Here is a 17,177-nt window from a genome sequence, read left to right as displayed (position 1 = left end):
ATGCTAGGCGAGCGTGCTACCACTTGAGCCACATCTACAGCCCCCTTGCGTATTTTTAAGGCAGATATTGTGGAACAAATGGCTGCTGTGAACACTGGAGTTGCTGGATTGAAAAAGAATTGAGAACCAACCAGTGTTATGAAATTTGAATTGGAGTTTGCCAGACTATCTTTGAAAGTGCCTTTAACAGTCCACAGCTACCCAGTTACATCATGACTGATAATGGAATACATGACTTAAAGCATTTAACCATAAGGACTGGGCAGAAAGCAATCAAGATTTCTGAGAGCAAAAAATGATCTTAGACACTTTAAACTTAATGTTGTGTTAAGTTAGTGGGTTCCTTTGTGGATAAAGGAAGGCCCAGTCTGGGCTGCTTGTTTTCCTGTCCTAACCAGAGAGCCTCTAGGTGGGGCAGCTGCATCTCAAGTAGTGCTGAGTAAATACAGAGCCCAGTTTGAGGAAGAAAGGAAGGTCAATGATGTAGTTTACTTTCAGATCAATCCCAAGTTTAGCAGCAGTCAATTTAACTTATGTAAGCAAAGATTTCTTTAAGCACTTAATCCTTCTGTTATTACGTACTGCATCACTTTAAGTAAATTTCAGATTCTAGCTGACAATTAAACTGAGGCCCAGAGGGCAAATGTAGTCTAATAGAAAGCCTCCACTGGCTCCTAAAGGTAATCTGCTTTTTTAGGTCTGTGAGGCAGAACTTCATTTCAGTTTAAATAAATCCTTACCCAGTCTACATGCTTCTTCATATTTTCCTTTGTTGGAAATTCAGCCTGCACTTCAGAAAGGCCCATTATGCTAAAGCATTCATATGTATGAATACTGAAGTTGATCTCCAGCAGAGCAGCCTGTGTGGCTTACTTTGATCTTTGGCCTAGTTGGAGGTCATACTCTTCTGTTATTACCATGAATTGGGAACAAGTACGGGCTTAGTCATCTTCTGACTTATATAAGTCAAGAAGTAATTGTGTAAAATAATTATTTTGCTATGTTTCAGATTCTTTGTTATATCAAAGAAAAGCTTTTCAAAATAAAATGTGCATTTTATTCTCACTTAGTGTGACTACATGAGAGTTGTCCACTATTAAGGAAAGGAAGTTTGACAACATGCCTCTGCCTTGGGGATCAGGGTGCAACTTAGTGATAGAGTAGGTGCTTAGTATGTATGAGGCTGTGGGCTTTATCACTAGCACCAAGTAAAACAAAGATGGAGAAGGCCTTACCACATATATGAATTCTCTTCAGTGAAGTTTTTGGCCTCTGTATTTCTTCTATTATTTATCTCTTTCAGATTTGAGCAATAAATGGGAGCACAAAAACAAATGCTCATTATGATAAAAAATTGTACAAGAGTGAATCACAGTAGTAGAGTTCATTTTGGGTTGCTTATCTACTTGTGATACATCTCATTTTGGGGGCAGTACTTTTATAAACCCACTTAAATGTTGGTTAGAATGGTTTATTGGGGCATTTTTTAATGAAGGTAGAGGTTAACATTTGGCGTTAAAATTTTGTCTTAGTTTTTTCATTTAGATGTTTTGGTGTTTGCAGTTGCAATTGAATTTGTCTTAGCAGCCTATTCTCAACTATCATGGATTCCATCCATATTCAGAAGGGGAGGGGAGCAGCAGTTTCCTCTTTTATAACTTCAAGTTCCACTTCTGTGAGATTGGTGCTACTACCTGTCTGTGTGATCTGCTCTGAATGGTTCACTCTTTTAAAACTTCATGTCATGGAATGGACCAGACTATGCCTTTAAATTCTTGTGGATGGTTGTATTAAAGGAGTCTTTTGAGTATTGTAGAGCTAAAAGACAAGTGGTCTTTTAAAGGCTTCATGATTATCTTCCTGTAGGGGGAAGTATGATTTGGAAACAATTACAGATCCCAAAAGGCTCAACTGATGAAGTCTCTCAGGGTAGGGATTGGAATGTTATGAATTTGGAACATGGTTATTACTACTGATGTTCAAGGACAGTAGGACTCATGCTGGAGCCACAGCTGTAACATATGGAGGAAAAAAAGTAAATAAGTAAATTTTTAGTGCAAAGGATTAAAAGTTGGGTGTGTGCTATCACTACAATGTTAAGTGGAAAAAGTTGTAATTTCTAAACCTGGTATTTTGTTAAAATGATTATGACTGTGGAAAAAAGTTTGGTTTGGACTTGCTTGTTTTCTAGGTTGTAATAACAACTTTTTGATAAAAGTGTCTTTATGGACACAGGCTGGGAACTTCAAGTGCAGCAGTATTTGAGTTCTGATAACATGGTTACAGCTGTCTTGAATTAGATGTTGTGATTTTTTAATTTTTTAATTTTTAAAGGTTATTAGGTGGTAGTCTTAGCTGGTAGGAAATAAACCTGGGGTATCTCTTTACTGTTTTGACACTACTTGGCATTTTCATCAAAGTGGAAGCAAGGGCTCTTGGTCCTTGAATGACTGCTACTGTTGAAACAGATGGCTAACATGGCCTCAGGAATGGCCACACCATTTTTGGAACTGCTTTACTTATAAGTTTAAAATAAAGCCAGGATATAGGACTATCCTTTGGCTGTGATCAGTTTTTAGTTGCCCATTGGAGTATAAACTCCAAAAGTTAACTATACTGGTCCCACCTATTTCTTCATTTCTTTGCACTGATTCGCCTTCCTTTTTTGTGCAAAATGGTAGTTTTATAGTATTTCAGGAAAGGACAAGGAAAGAGGCTGTAGACTTAAACTTTGAACATTGCCACCTTGCCTTAAACCATGTTGCAAATCCATAAGTAAATATGCCCTTCAAAATGTTAATTTTATTTTTGAAATAATTTTGCTTTTCAATAAAATCTTTCCTTGCTATAGTAATGTGAAATCTTTTATAATTTTAATATCCTTCGAACAAAGGAGTTGTAATAGTCTGGACCTTTCAAGGGCACTGAGTGGGTTAATTTTACCCTTGTACTGCTAAATGAACTGAAGTGAATTGGAGAATGCTTTAACATCAAAAATCCTTAAGAAAAGATTTCTGAGAGCAAAAGCCCTTTCTTAACTTTGAAGAGCCTGCTTAGAGATTGTTTCTCCAAGTTAGAGCTTTAGATTTGTTTTTGTGTGCCATCTTTAAGTTCAGCAGCCATTTTGGTGGTTTTCTTGATGGATTCTAATATCTGGTCATGGTGGTCATGAATTGGCAATCCAAACCTTGAGGAAAATCTGCCAAAACTTTTGAAATGCTTTGATCTTTTACCCTTTGTGTAGCTTAGAATCATGAATTTGTTTAACTGTTTAGTTGCCAACTGAGCCCTAAATTTGAATTTGTGTCCTTTCATTGGGAGGTTTAGAAAGCAGCAAGATTAAAGCCTGACTTAATTCACTGAAGAGAATCCAGATGCTGCTCTTATTTTATGAAGAGAATCCAGATGCTGCTCTTTATTTTACGATTGTATATTCTAAATTGTGGAGCCTAGCTTTGTGTATAGGACCAGCTACAGAATTGGTGGGGCCCGATGCAAAATAAAAATGAGAGGCCTCTTGTTAACAAATTAATTATCTCATGGTAGCTCTGAAAATATTAAAACAAGCACAGGTCTCTATGATTACACAGGTTGCCACTCATGAAGCTGACCTTGGGGCTGTGTGTGTGTGTGTCTTTGAGCGTCCTTGTATATACAGCATTTGAGCTCAGTGCAGTGGCATTGCAACCTGTGGATTGTTTATCTGCTTTCACTAGTAAGAGTGTATGTATAAAACTTCCTCTCTCCCCCAAAAAAGTTAATCATGCAGACTTCTTTCCTATAGATTTGGATTGCCTCTAGTCATGAATGAGTATTCCAGGAAGGGAAATAGATAATTGAAATCTGTGGAAGTAGCTTGTTTGTGGTGGGAGGAAAATCAAGGACATATTGTTAATGAGTTTTCACCTACTTTTACTGCACACCTGTAATGCCTAGTTTGGTGGCTTAGAGAATATGGAGTGTTTCTGGGCTTTCTTATAAGGCAGAGGCTCCATACAAGGTTGCTGATGATTGTTCTAAATTCCCATTGTTTTCTTGGCTTTTCTCCCTTGGTTTATGTGTCGTCTGGAAACTGATTTGTAGTTGGTGAGGTAACATACGTGGAGCTCTTAATGGACGCTGAAGGAAAGTCAAGGGTAAGTGTCTGAGAGAATTTCTTCTGTGGATTTACTACATGACAAATGTAATTGTATGGTGGCGTGGACTCGAATGAAATCAGGAAGGCAGTGAGTGCTCATGTTATAGTAGCTATGTTTGATTTTGCCAACACTCCAGTTGGGTGGGAGGGGGTTTGCAAATGGGAGTCCTGTCCCGCTTTTCCAAATGGCTGGCCAAAGAGCTTTTTGGTATTCTGTTTGGATGCCCAATTTGGATAACTGGGGACCAATAGCAGCATTGTCTCTTTGTTAACAGAGGAATTGGCTGTGTGTGAATTATGCATGGAATTTTAGCGGTGGTATAATAATGTAAAACGTGTGTTCTTGTCTAGAAAATGTTATTCTTGGTTGTTTGCTGAATTTGAAAGTTGTGTGAACCAAAGATTCCGAAAAGTTGCCTTTGTGCCAGTAAATTGTAAACCAAATACTATAAACCTGAACGTTCCAAATTGGCCTAGTTTAATGAGAACATAAACTATTTTCTGTTGTGCAATAGAATGGCTTAGAATAATCAAAAGGATGGGCTTAATTTATGGAAGGGACGGATTTAGTAGGAGTATGATAAGGAATTGATTGAGTATAGAGGGAAGCAGATCTAAAGTTTGTGTGATTTCTTGGAGAACCTGAATTTAGGTCTGCTCATTATAACTTCAGCAACTATAGTGCAATGCTGGTAATGTGTAGGAAAAGGAAATATTAAGGAGCTTTTAATAAGGAAGGCTAATAGGCAAGGCATTTCTGTCAGCTTCCCCTTAGACAGGTTAATTAAAAAAAAACTAACCTTGTTACATAAATCATATTTTAAAATTTGTCTATAACTGTCATTGATATTTACTATTTCTTTTTTTTTCTTCGCCTTTCCTTGCTCTTCTGACTGATCTGTGGCTTCATCCAAAGGGATGTGCGTAAGTATTGTCTAGTTACTTATTGGCATTAGATCCTTCCAAGTTGTAGGACTGGTTTCACTTATTTCCTTTTGACTCTTTGTAGCGTTGTTGAATTCAAGATGGAAGAGAGTATGAAAAAAGCTGCTGAAGTTCTAAACAAGCATAGTCTGAGTGGAAGACCACTGAAAGTCAAAGAAGTAAGCTCTTCCTTTTCCTTTCTTTCTTTGTGCTGGGCATGGAACCCAGGGCCCGGTGCTTGCTAGGCAAGTGCTCTACCACTTGAGCTACATACACCTCCAGCCAAAAGTAAGCTCTTGATAAGCTGTGGATACTGCGTGTAATTTTTGAGTGTCCTGTTTAGAGTGAGAATACAAGAGTAGTCCTTGACTGCATGTTATAGTGCAGACCAACCTGTTGTTTTAATAAAGAGAGTTAATCACAGCTTCAGCCATCACTCTTATAAGAACTTTGGAATAGCAGCCAAGCAGATCCCAAGTGGCCTAAGCTGACTGCTTTCCTTTGGTGGGGTTGTCTTGGGAACACTTAAGCTTAGTCTTGTTTTTTTAATTGGGCTCGTATAAGAGACTGTTACATCTGTGTTGTAAGAGACTATTACATCTATCAGTCTGAATGCTGTTATACAGCATTCTTCTCCTGCTTCTCCTTTTCTTTCTTCTCTTCCATGTATGGCACCAGAGGTGGAACCCAGGGCCTTGTGCATACTAGGCAGGTGCACTACTACTAAGCAGTACCCCTAAATTGCCCTTTCTTTTTCTGTTTTTCTTTTTTCTTTTTATTTTCATTTTTCTTTGTTTCTTTGTTGGGGATTGAACCCAGGGTTGCTTTACCACTGAGCTACATCCTAGTTTTTCTTTTTTCTTTTTTTTTTTTGAGATAGGACTCAGTTTCTCAGGCTGGCCTTCAACTTGAAAGCCTCCTGCTTCAGGCTCCCATGTAGCTGGGATTACAGGTGTGCACCACCACACCTGGCTCCCTTTCTTCTTCTTTTTCTTTTCCCTATTTTCTTTTTTAAAGTTAGCTTGTCATTATTCAAATCCTCTTTTGTGTCTTACTTTACTAAATATCTTTCTTTTTTCCTCTAGGAAGAGGTATATTTCGTTGGTGATTAAATCACCCCATGACTTCTTTTTGCCTCTTGGGAAGGAGAAGCAGTACATTAAGAACTTAGGGAGGAAAGCATGGTTGGGTTTTTTTAAGGTCTTTTGTATGTTGATGGTGGAACATAACACAGAGAGTTAAAAAACTGTGTCCATATCAATACTTCATAAATCTGTTCTGAGTGCTATTAATATGGTTTAAACTTTACATACTGAAGTTCATCGCTTAAAGCACTTGAGAGGTTGGGCACCTGGGGATATAGAACTATACTTTTCAAACTTTTTTGGGGAAAAAAAAATTATTGATAGATTTTACAGAAATTACACAAACCCCAAGGAATTAATTAGTAAGAGTCAATCATACTAAGCCCATGAAGATCTTCCTGCAGTCTGGAAGTTCTGCATCAGGTCAGCTGATCATGTCATTTCTGTCTTTTGTTTTTTATTTAGTTAATTTGAAAGCAGTATTTTCAGTACTGAATTTTGTGCCTTTCTTCCTCTCTTGTTTCCTTAGCTGGATCACTTTATTTAGTTCATTTTAATTTCTTGATAGTAGGTTTGAGAAATGAATTCCAGCAGCTTTTTAATCTCTTTTGGCAGTCTCAGTTATGGTGCAATCGTCAATGGTTCTAATCGTCACTGGGTTGGTTCAGTGTAACACTTCTGTGCTTGTTTCAGGATCCTGATGGTGAACATGCCAGGAGAGCAATGCAAAAGGTGATGGCTACGACTGGTGGGATGGGTATGGGACCAGGTGGCCCAGGAATGATTAATATCCCACCCAGTATCCTAAATAATCCTAACATCCCAAATGAGATTATCCATGCATTACAGGCTGGAAGACTTGGAAGCACAGTATTTGTAGCAAATGTAAGTATATGCATACGTTGTCTAGAGTAAAAAGTGTACAGAATTTTATTAACTCAATCTTCTTACTTTATTTAAAAACCAGGTTGGGGGTTGGACTTTGTACCTTAGTGACCATTGTGTTAAGTCACCAGCTGGACCATGGTCCCATTGGGGCTGAGCTTGCTTAGGTTTGCAGGTGTTTACAAAAGTGGCAGCTGGGTCTGCATTCTTGTTGGGTTTCCTTTGTGCAGTTTCAGTGCAGGGAAGGAGTGAGCCGAGACAGTATACTAACACCTGCCTCTTTGTGTCACGTCTGGGGTGAATAGCGATACCTTTGTCATCTGCAAGGAAAAGTATTAGAAAAAAGTGGATTGTGGGCGGTGGGCAGTGGTCAGCCTTTTGGGGGGAGGGTTAATGTTCAGAAAATAAGTGTTACTTTGGAAAGTATGAGGGAACTTATTTAGGCTATTCCTCCCAAGAAAAGAGATAGTAAATAGCATAGTTAAGGCCAAGCTTTGTAATCCTGTTTGAAAAATGGCCAATGCAATCAGATTAGTTTTTGTGATATTGTCTGATGCTTGTTTCCAACTAAAGCATTTCTCATTCATGTAGTAAAAAATGTTCCTTTTTAAGATGTTTATATTAAGGTTTTAATTACCCCCTTCTCTTGATTAGCTGGATTATAAAGTTGGCTGGAAGAAACTGAAGGAAGTTTTTAGTATGGCTGGTGTGGTGGTTCGAGCAGACATTCTGGAGGATAAAGATGGGAAAAGTCGTGGAATAGGCACTGTGACATTTGAACAGTCCATCGAAGCTGTGCAAGCTATATGTATCCTTCTGCAGGAATTCAGCTTATGGTGAACAGGGTGGCCACAGCACTGTTAGGCAGTAAATTATAGTTTTGTGTAAAGAAGAGATAAACTGTGTTCATATTTTTCTGTATAACTAGAGGGAATGTATTACTGTGAAATTTTGAAAGTTTTCAGGCTGAATTGGTTCCATAGTGTGTGGATAGAACAGGAGGTTAGAATGTAAATTGTGTCTGTGAATTTTTTTTTTCTAATGTTTGCTTCTTAGAGGAATCTGGGTTTGAATGGAGATGCCCAGAAAATACACCTCTAGAGAGAAAATGGGGTTTCTATTTATATATAATGTGCTTATAGGACCTTGTCTCTCCAGTGGACAGACATCATTTTGGAAGAAAAACTTCTTCCGGACTCTGGGCTCACACTAGAGTTACATTTTTAAAAATCATGACGGTAAGTGCCACAGATGATTGCAGTCATTAAACTCGGGCCAGACTGTCACTGAGTATCTCACCCAAAAACCATGGTACTTCAGAAAGGTAGTTCATCTGGCCCATTGGATCTGTATAGAAAACTGTGATGCGACTGCTTACGAGGAACTTTGGTAAAAAGTGTAAGGTTTTGAATGAAGCTTCGCACCTAAGGAGTGAGCCGAAGCTTTAAATTCTTCTTCCCTCAAGCTTTCTTTGTTTCTCTTATGCTTACTGTAGAAGCAAATGCTGAAACATAATTAAGAATTGAAATTGCTTGTAACTTCACCACTTAGATCAGTAGCAGTGTAGTATTTTTTCTTTTGTATTTCTCTTGTTGTGCAGTTTTACAATTGTAAGAAATAGCCTTAATTTTAACATCAGCTATGTTTAACGGCCAACTGCTCTTTGATAGACCAATGCACGTCAAAATGGTAAGTTAATAAAATCTTTCTCTAACAATAATTTAAATCTAGTGAAAATGTGGCATTGAGTGTGCATACAATCCCTGTACTAAACAACAGATTAATTTAAACTTAACAGGGTATATAGTAGGTTAAACACATTTATTACAGACAAAAACCCTTTGCTCACGCAGCTCTTGTTTCTAGGTTTTTCTTCTTTCCATAGTTGGCTGTTATTGGCATGTTCAGGAAGTCAATTGAGTATGCTGAATGAGCAAGTGATCATTTTCAAAGAATGGTTATATATGTGGATTCCTAGTTTTCAAAGTATAATGTTTGATTAACATTGTATTTGTGAACATAATTGACTTTGATTCAGAAACTTTTTTTTTCTTTTTTTTTTTGAGAAATTTAATATTTACTTTTTAGTTTTCGGTGGACACAACATCTTTGTTTTGTATGTGGTGCTGAGGATGGAACCCGGACCATATGCATGCCAGGCGAGGGCGCTACCGCTTGAGCCACATCCTCAGTCCTGATTCAGACAGCTTTTAAAGATCTGTGGAGTATTTAAGTCCTAATAAACGTTGGTCCTGCTGTGGCAGTGCCAAAGATAATAGTTTATACAAACATGACCACTATGTGCTGAGGGCAATCTAGTTTAGTACTCAATAGGAAGAAGATAAGGAACTGTAAAACAAAGTTTTAGTTTCTTTAAACGTTTACTTTAGTTTTTTGAATAATGGATTCACAGACTCAAAGGTCAAAAGGCATGAAAAGATTGTGTGAGAGTTTCACTTGTATTTCTTGCCCAGGGGCCTGGTCACCCCATCCCTACCTCTAATAATACACTTATGTGTTTTTACCACACAAGGTGACAGGCATGCTCCCATGTGTCTTTCCACCCTTGCATAGTATTTCATGGCATAAAAAAATACCATAATTTATTTAACCAGTTCTGTGACAACACAAATTGTTTCCTCTTTTGCTGTTGTAAACCGTACTTCAGTGTATACTGAGATATATTAATTTTTCTCTCTTTCAGGATGAAAGGGCCTTACCAAAGGGAGACTTTTTCCCTCCTGAACGTCCACAGCAACTTCCCCGTAAGTATTTCAGTTAATACTAATCAGAAAACTATGCTACAATTACACTTGAACTTGTCAGGTTAGTCTGGAGCTCTCTTGATCAGTTCTTTTCTATAGATTTTTCAGAGTGAGATATGAGCAGAGAATTCACAACCTAAGAAGGGGTTGTTAGGATGATTTTTGTGGTAAAGCAGGCTGCCAAGATATAAAAGACAAACGTAATGGGCATTTTGAAAGTGTCCCGCGCAGAATCTGCAAAGGGAATTAAAGCCAGGTTGTACCAAGGGTCAAAATACATTGGTTGTATTTTTACCCAAAATACCATATGGCCCAGCAGTTGACTAAAAAAAAGTCAGGATGTGACCTGTTAGATGATAAATATGTAAGTGAAATATAGTAAATTTATATGTTGAAACATTTGCCATAAAAAGGAAGGGAATACTAATAAGAGCATGGATGAATTTTGATTGCCATCTATAGGAAATGCATAGAATAGCAAATTCCATGAAGGCATGAAGTATATTAGTGGTGCTGGGGCTGGGGAGGATTAAGTGAGGAGTGATTCTTACTGGGGATGGAGTTTCTTTTGGAATGATGAAAATGTTTTGAAATTAAATGACAGCCATGGTTGCATAGCTCTGAATATGCCCCAAATCCTTGAATTCTATAGGTGTAAAGATAACCAACCATGTAATTTTTATGAATAATAAAAAAGTAATTGGCTGTTTGCAACATCTAGGTGAAAATCTCAAGGAAGGCAAGTGATTGGGTGTGGTTGAGTGGTGCTTATCAGCATGGTGTTCTAACAAGTGGGAGTCTGAGCACTGACTATAGTGGGAGTGAGGGCCTGTGGCAGCATGAGATCTTGGGGAGTTGGTAGTACAGGCAGGGATAGCCAATGGCAAGGTTGGTGGTAGGTATGAGACCTGTGTGCTATGCTAGGGAGAACAGCAATCCCACAGGTGGACAGGGGGCTGTCTGTCTAGGAGAGTTAGTGAGCACTGATGGTCTGCAGCAGTAGCTCTAGCCACATTCCTTTCTGATGGAGATTGAATAGGAGCTTAAATAGAGCACCAGCTCTGAATAGTGGAGCATAATGCACTTTTGTGTGTGGGGTTGGGGACTACTGGGGGTTGAACCCGGAGACTGGCTACCACTGAGGTATATCCCCAACTCTTTTTATTTTGAGACAGGGTCTCCCTAAATTGCTAAGGCAGGACTTGAACTTGGAGATCCTCCTGCCTCAGCCTCTTGAGTTGCTGCACTACTACAGCCAGCTAGAGGTAGATCTTGAGCAAAGTTGGTGGCTTAAAGAATAGGAGATTAGGACTGGGGATGTAGCTCTCTGATACTTGCCTAGGAGGCCCTGGGCTACCACACACACACATAAAATATTACCAATAAAGAATAGGAGATTAGGGTTGGGGGTATACTCAGTGGTAGTGTGCCGAGCATGTGTGTGGCCCTGAGTTCCGTCCATAGTACCAAAAGTAAATAGGATATTGGCTTAATCTGTTGAATGGCACCATTATTTAGAGAGGGACCACATTTCCATGTCTCAACACACCCTCTTCCAAGTAAATGATCACTTGCCCTGCTTTTGTTGACTTTTGTGCCTGGAGGAGGAGGAAGATGAACAGGCACATGGGGCCATAGGGAGCCCATTATTCCTGGCTCTTGGTCTCTAAGCACAGTTCAGATGGTCAGCTTCAAAGCCTAATTGCTTTGGGAATAAGTAAACTTGGTGATTTCTTGCTGTTGTTGCTATGCAATTAAAAACAAGGATGTTAATCAGATTAAATGCCTGGGAACTTGTGGAAGGTATTTTTTTTTTTCCCCTCAATCTCAGTTTAAGCCTCAGACTGTGGTTATGCAGTGCATTATATAGGTGTCAGTTCTTTTGACTGTTTCCATAGATCACTCTGTATTCTTTGTGTCCTTGTTTGTGCTTGTGGGGCATGGAGTTTAGGGTAGATTGCATTTCGAGTTCGGAAGCTTAGTGGGCAGGGAGATAGGTTTCTTGAATATACTAGCCTCATTGTTATTAAACTACCCAGGTTTCTAGTGTGGCACAGTGTGTAAATTGGTTTTCTCATGAGAGTTCTTTGGGCTGCCAGGTCAGAAGGCAAGTGTTGGCACCAATATTTGTGCTGCTTGCCACCTGATTTCTTGAGTTACTTTTTAAATTTCATTTTTGGTATTGGAGATTGAACGTGGGGCACATGCATGCTCTATCACTGAGCTACATTCCTAGCCTTTTTATTTTATTTTGAGACAGTGTCTTGCTAAGTTGCCTAGATTGGTCTCAAGACTTGTTGTCCTCCTTCCTCAGTCCCCAAGTAACTGAGATTACAGGCGTACCCCACTGCACCTAGTTTTGATGAAAGTTTTCTCAACTCGTGGTGTAGGCAAACAGATAGGTGCTCAAGATTCTTACTGTATATTGTTAATTGCTCCTGGCAGCTTTGAAGTAAAATTGATTTTTTTTTTTTTAGCTGCTTTTGTCATGTAGTACACACCATATACTCCAATCTGATCACATATAAATAGCTATGTCTTAATAAAGGGCAGTATTTGGTCATATTGGTGTACACTTGAAACCCCAGCAATTTATGGAGCTGAGGCAGTAGGATCACAAGTTCTAGGCCAGCCTGGAACTTAGCAAGAATCTGTCTCAAAAAAAAAATGGATAAAAAGGCTGGAGGGTATGTAGCCCAGTGGTGGAGCACCCCTAGGTTCAGTTACCAGTACTGCAAAATAAAAGGGAGTGTACCAGTATTGAAATCTGAATCAACTATTGACTTTGCTTGGGGTCAGGGGAGGGAACGGGGCAGCTATAACACACAGACTCTTGTCTTTGAGGGTCAAGTTCTGCTAAGAAGGGTAATGTATGCTTCTGATTTTCTTTTTTCCTTCCAGATGGACTTGGTGGTATTGGCATGGGGTTAGGACCAGGAGGGCAGCCTATTGATGCCAATCACCTGAACAAAGGCATTGGAATGGGAAACATAGGGCCTGCAGGTGAGAATTACAGTGTACCTTGATTGGGGATTTTGGGGGGAAAGTTAAAATTATTGAAGTTAATTATTTGGATAAGTATTTCGAATGGAATAAAGATTTAATCAGTACAAGATTCCCTCGTTACATCTAAGCTTTTTTTTTTTTTTTTAATATTTTGTAGTTATACATGGACACAATATCTTTATTTCATTAATTTTTATGTGGTGCTGAGGATCAAACCCAGTGCCTCACATGTGCAAGGCAGGCGCTCTGCCCCTGAGCCACAACTCCAGCCCCTCTAAGCTTTGTTTTGATAAGTAATATTGATAAGCAGTGTTTTTTTTTTTTTTTTAATGAGTTGAATCCTTTTTTTAAAAAAAAAAGCGATTTTAATTTTCATACCCTTTCATTTTATCCTCATAATGACTTTCTGAGCTGAGATAGTTATGCCATTTGATAAAAGGAGGCAAGTCAGAGAGTTAATTGGTCTTGCCCAAGGTCACACTGTCAATGACAGACTGCATTTCTCCTGACAATGGGACCATAGCACTGCTTTGAAACCCTCTTAAGTTTGATCCCAAACCATCCTGGGCTCTCTCGCCTATGTTGGAATGGCTTCTTCTAGAAGTAGGAACACTGAGAGATGCAAGAAGGTGTGGAGGGCTTCCCTGTATAACATAGCTGTCACAGGTCACAAGGAAGGATGAATGTTTATCTTTTTTTTTTTTTCCAAACACAGTACCTTCATTTGTTATCTGTTTATGTGGTGCTGGGGATCGAACCCAGTACTTCAAACATGCTAGGCAAGCGCTCTACCACTGAGCCACAACTCCAGCCCTGAACATTGATCTTTGTTCAAGAAGACAGGGAACAGCTAATGAATTGTAAAAGCTTGGACTTGTAGAATAAACTTAAACTTTGCTGAATAGCATTTTTATTTTGGTACAAGGCATTTCTTTATGCTTTTAAGGAATATTTCATTTTTTTAACCCCAGACTTGAGTCTTTCTTTTTTTCTTCTTTAAATTTAAATTGTGATACAGGTGCCTCATCACCATCATTTTTTGCATATCCCTGGTCTTTGTTTCAGAGTCAGCTCTGAAATAAACCTGAAATGTATGCTGAAGTGACTCTGCCACCTAATCTACACATGTATATACATACTTCCTTGTCTGGCACTAAAAAATGGTGAACGCAGGAGGAAGCCTCAGTGTTTAGAAACTATTTTAAGGATTTTACCTTTAACAGGGATTTTAGGAAAAGATTACTTCTGTTCCATTAAATAAAATTTTAAAAAGTGAATGTTTCATAATCTGTGTCTGGTAATTATATTCCATATTTAATACTATCCAATTTGGTCATTTAATAAAACTGTGTAGAATTTTAACTGCCATAATGATTATTTGGATAAAAGGCTTAGAAAAATTTGCTTGGAATATGATTTTTGGCAACTGAAATGGTAGGGTGTCTCCCCCCTTCTTTTGACAAAAAATATTCATCATCAGAAATATTTTTGTTTATTGGTTTGGAATTTTGTGCTTTCTAAGTTTAAACACTACTGCTTTGACATAATTTTAGTTTGCATTGACTTTTTCTTTTTAAGGAATGGGAATGGAAGGCATAGGATTTGGAATAAATAAAATGGGAGGTAAGAAATTTAAAACGAAGTACAAATATAATTACTTTTAGGTATGGTTTTCCTCCCCCCCCCCTTTTCTTTCTTGTCTTTTAAACCCTGCATGAAATTCTCACTTTGTTTCCAAAAGGTTTGAGTCTACAAATTACTTTTCTTACCTGCCCATTATTTTCCGTGGTTGTTGTTGGCTTTTGGTTCTGGCTTTCTCACTAGTTAGCTCTGTGACCTTGGGCAACTCACTTCATCTCTCTGGACCTCTTTTTGCTTGTGTATTCATTGAGGGGGTTGGATCAGGTTAGCTTTCTGAGGATGGTGATTTTTAAACAAGGGAACCAGTATTTTTTTGTTTTTCAAAAGCCCTTTAACTTGGTAAGTTCTTGGCAGAGAATGCCTAAGGTGAAATGTGAAAAACCTTTCCCTTTCCCTGATCAGTTTCTTCAGCCTCCTTGGGATGGCACTAAAATGCAGATCTCTCTTGCAGGCATGGAGGGACCCTTTGGTGGTGGTATGGAAAACATGGGGCGATTTGGATCGGGGATGAACATGGGCCGAATAAATGGTAAGATTTATATATTTCTTCCTCCTTAACACCTGCCTTTTGCTGACTGAACCTCTCAGGTGACCTTTAGGCTGCAGGCCCACTTTCAATGACATCCCACTTCTGTTTTTCTGCTGCATCCCGTTGTCTTGAGATTGCCTTAAATATTTCAATAGGTAGACTTAGTTGGACTTAATAATAGGATTACTTTATTTAGTCACTCTTAAATTGTCCTATGTTTCTAAGTCTTCTTAGTAATTATTTAGTAAAAATTTAGTAAAATTTGTAGTAGAAATTTAAAAACTTTCATTTTGCCTTTAGCACTTAAGCATGTAGACATCTGTGGTTGTGTTTTGCACACCTTAAAAATGGTCTCCAAGACAAAGGATTCTTTGAAGTTTTTGATCAAGTTCTTCTCAGGAGTACTGGGATGGGTAGTTCTTGACAATTTGCCCTGATGATTCCATGTTGTGGACAGAGAGACACATTATAAAAACCATAGATTCCTTTAATTTATCATTTACATAACACAGATTCTCATTTGTTGTCATTCAGATCTTAGAACCCTCCTCTTAACAGGAGTATGATGATGATGATGATTATTCTTGCAAGAACCACATGACATGTGGATACTGTTTTTCCCATTCATCAAAAACTGGGGCACAGAGAGTGGCTTGCCTAAGGTCATGTGGCTAGTAAATGCCAGGATGTGAATGAACCCAGGCTGGCTCCAGAGCCTAGCTCTTCATGCCTCAATCCTGCCTTTTGGAACTGCCTCCAGCACAGCGTTATCTCTAGGGCTGAGAAACCAGAAGTTGTTCTTTTGAAGCTGTCTCTATGCTGATTTACTCTGTGATCCTCATTTACTGGAAAGTTGCTTTTATACATAACATTTATTGGAAGGGAAAGTAACTGAGAATTTAGGTTTAAATGTTTGCTGGTCTGTGAAAATGGTAAAGAGCAAGTGTCTTACTAGAGTAGACAGTCAAACTTGAAGGGAGGAGATATTCCTGATGAACAAACCAGACTAGCCTTGTTTTAGAAGATGGTGGAAAGATCATCACCAAGGACAGAGGTCTGTGTTTCCAGTGTGCTTTAAGGTTTGCCTGTTGTTTGTGTGTGGAGGATGTTAATAAAAAGTAAAAGTTTGGAAAGTCCGATTTGATAAAATGTTGACTCAGAACCTATTAGTCATTAGAAATAAGTTTGTTTGTTGTTCTGGGGAGTGGAGTTGTACAACTTTGAAGTTGATGAGAATAGGAGTAGGACAGCTCTGGAACCTCTGCTGAGTTTGTGACTTAAGTCTTATGTAAGCTAAGCTAGCATGTGTAATCCATCAGTTAAGAATTCTGAGCCTGATCATAAAAGATTCAAAGGATTCTGTGAGAACTAAAAATGGAGCCTGTGTTCTTAGACTTTGCCCTTCGATGTAGATATTTGGTGTCCTCCCTCTTTGTCCTCTGCAGTAGAGAATAGGGACTTCCTTATACTGGATTTGGGTTCTAAGATTTGGGTGAAATAGAACCCTTTCGTACTATGTCAAAGGAAAATTTAAAATCACACTGTGAAAAATTTAAAGCTGTTTTGAATTTAAATTGTTTAGTTGATGATGGTGATAATGCGTTTATTGTGGTTCCGGGTGCTGACATTAGAATGAATTATGGGACTTTTTCAGGGCCAATGAATTAATATAGGTCTAATTTTGATAGAATGGCTCTGAAAAGTAAATGACTGTCAGTTATCAAATGTAGATGTTTAATGCAACATTTGACAGTGAAATTCTCTCAAGGTCCCCCTGCCCAATTTGCTCCCAAATTGAGGTCCTCACAGGATTCCCTGTCAGCATTTGGGAAGATGGTTTCCAAGGTCTTTGCCAATGCATTAAGACCTGCATATGACTTTTCCTTATCTGAGGAGGGGGATTGCAGCCTTCACAGGCTTATCAAAGGGGTTAAAGAACAACATCAGTTCCCCAATTATGATGCCATTTATGATTTCATTTTGGTTGTTCTTTTGAGCCACTTCTGCCCACCACCTTCAGACTTGCACGAGTGAGATAACATTTTGAGCAGATAGCACACCACTAATCTAGGGTTTCACTTTGAGCTTATTTCAAACTATGCTTAAGTCAGGCTGGGCATGGTGGCACACACCCGTAATCTCAGCGGCTCAGAAAGCTGAGATAGGAGGATTACGAGTTCAAAGCCAACCTCAGCAACAGTAAG

The 17,177-nt window shown here is 38.7% G+C and overlaps 1 protein-coding gene across 4 annotated transcripts in view; it reads left to right on the top strand.

Moving 5' to 3' along the window:
- The window catches only part of Hnrnpm (heterogeneous nuclear ribonucleoprotein M), a 42,968-nt gene that overhangs the window by 14,751 nt on the left and 11,040 nt on the right, over window positions 1-17,177 (top strand). Inside the window, exons 3-13 of one of the 4 annotated variants that reach the window (XM_076849693.2) lie at window positions 4,084-4,136; window positions 5,055-5,062; window positions 5,148-5,241; window positions 6,841-6,879; window positions 6,997-7,032; window positions 7,687-7,840; window positions 8,672-8,721; window positions 9,737-9,797; window positions 12,699-12,800; window positions 14,382-14,426; window positions 14,896-14,973. In XM_076849693.2, the coding sequence (XP_076705808.1) occupies window positions 4,084-4,136; window positions 5,055-5,062; window positions 5,148-5,241; window positions 6,841-6,879; window positions 6,997-7,032; window positions 7,687-7,840; window positions 8,672-8,721; window positions 9,737-9,797; window positions 12,699-12,800; window positions 14,382-14,426; window positions 14,896-14,973 (720 nt within the window). Of the gene's footprint in view, window positions 1-4,083; window positions 4,137-4,182; window positions 5,063-5,147; window positions 5,242-6,840; window positions 7,033-7,686; window positions 7,841-8,671; window positions 8,722-9,736; window positions 9,798-12,698; window positions 12,801-14,381; window positions 14,427-14,895; window positions 14,974-17,177 lie in introns of those variants that run through there. The other 3 variants (XM_076849683.2, XM_076849673.2, XM_076849662.1) reach the window with 3 other exon arrangements.

This window comes from Callospermophilus lateralis, chromosome 1 (genome assembly GCF_048772815.1).
Source record: "Callospermophilus lateralis isolate mCalLat2 chromosome 1, mCalLat2.hap1, whole genome shotgun sequence".
Lineage (NCBI taxonomy): Eukaryota > Metazoa > Chordata > Mammalia > Rodentia > Sciuridae > Callospermophilus > Callospermophilus lateralis.
This window is presented reverse-complemented; position numbering and strand designations above follow the sequence as displayed.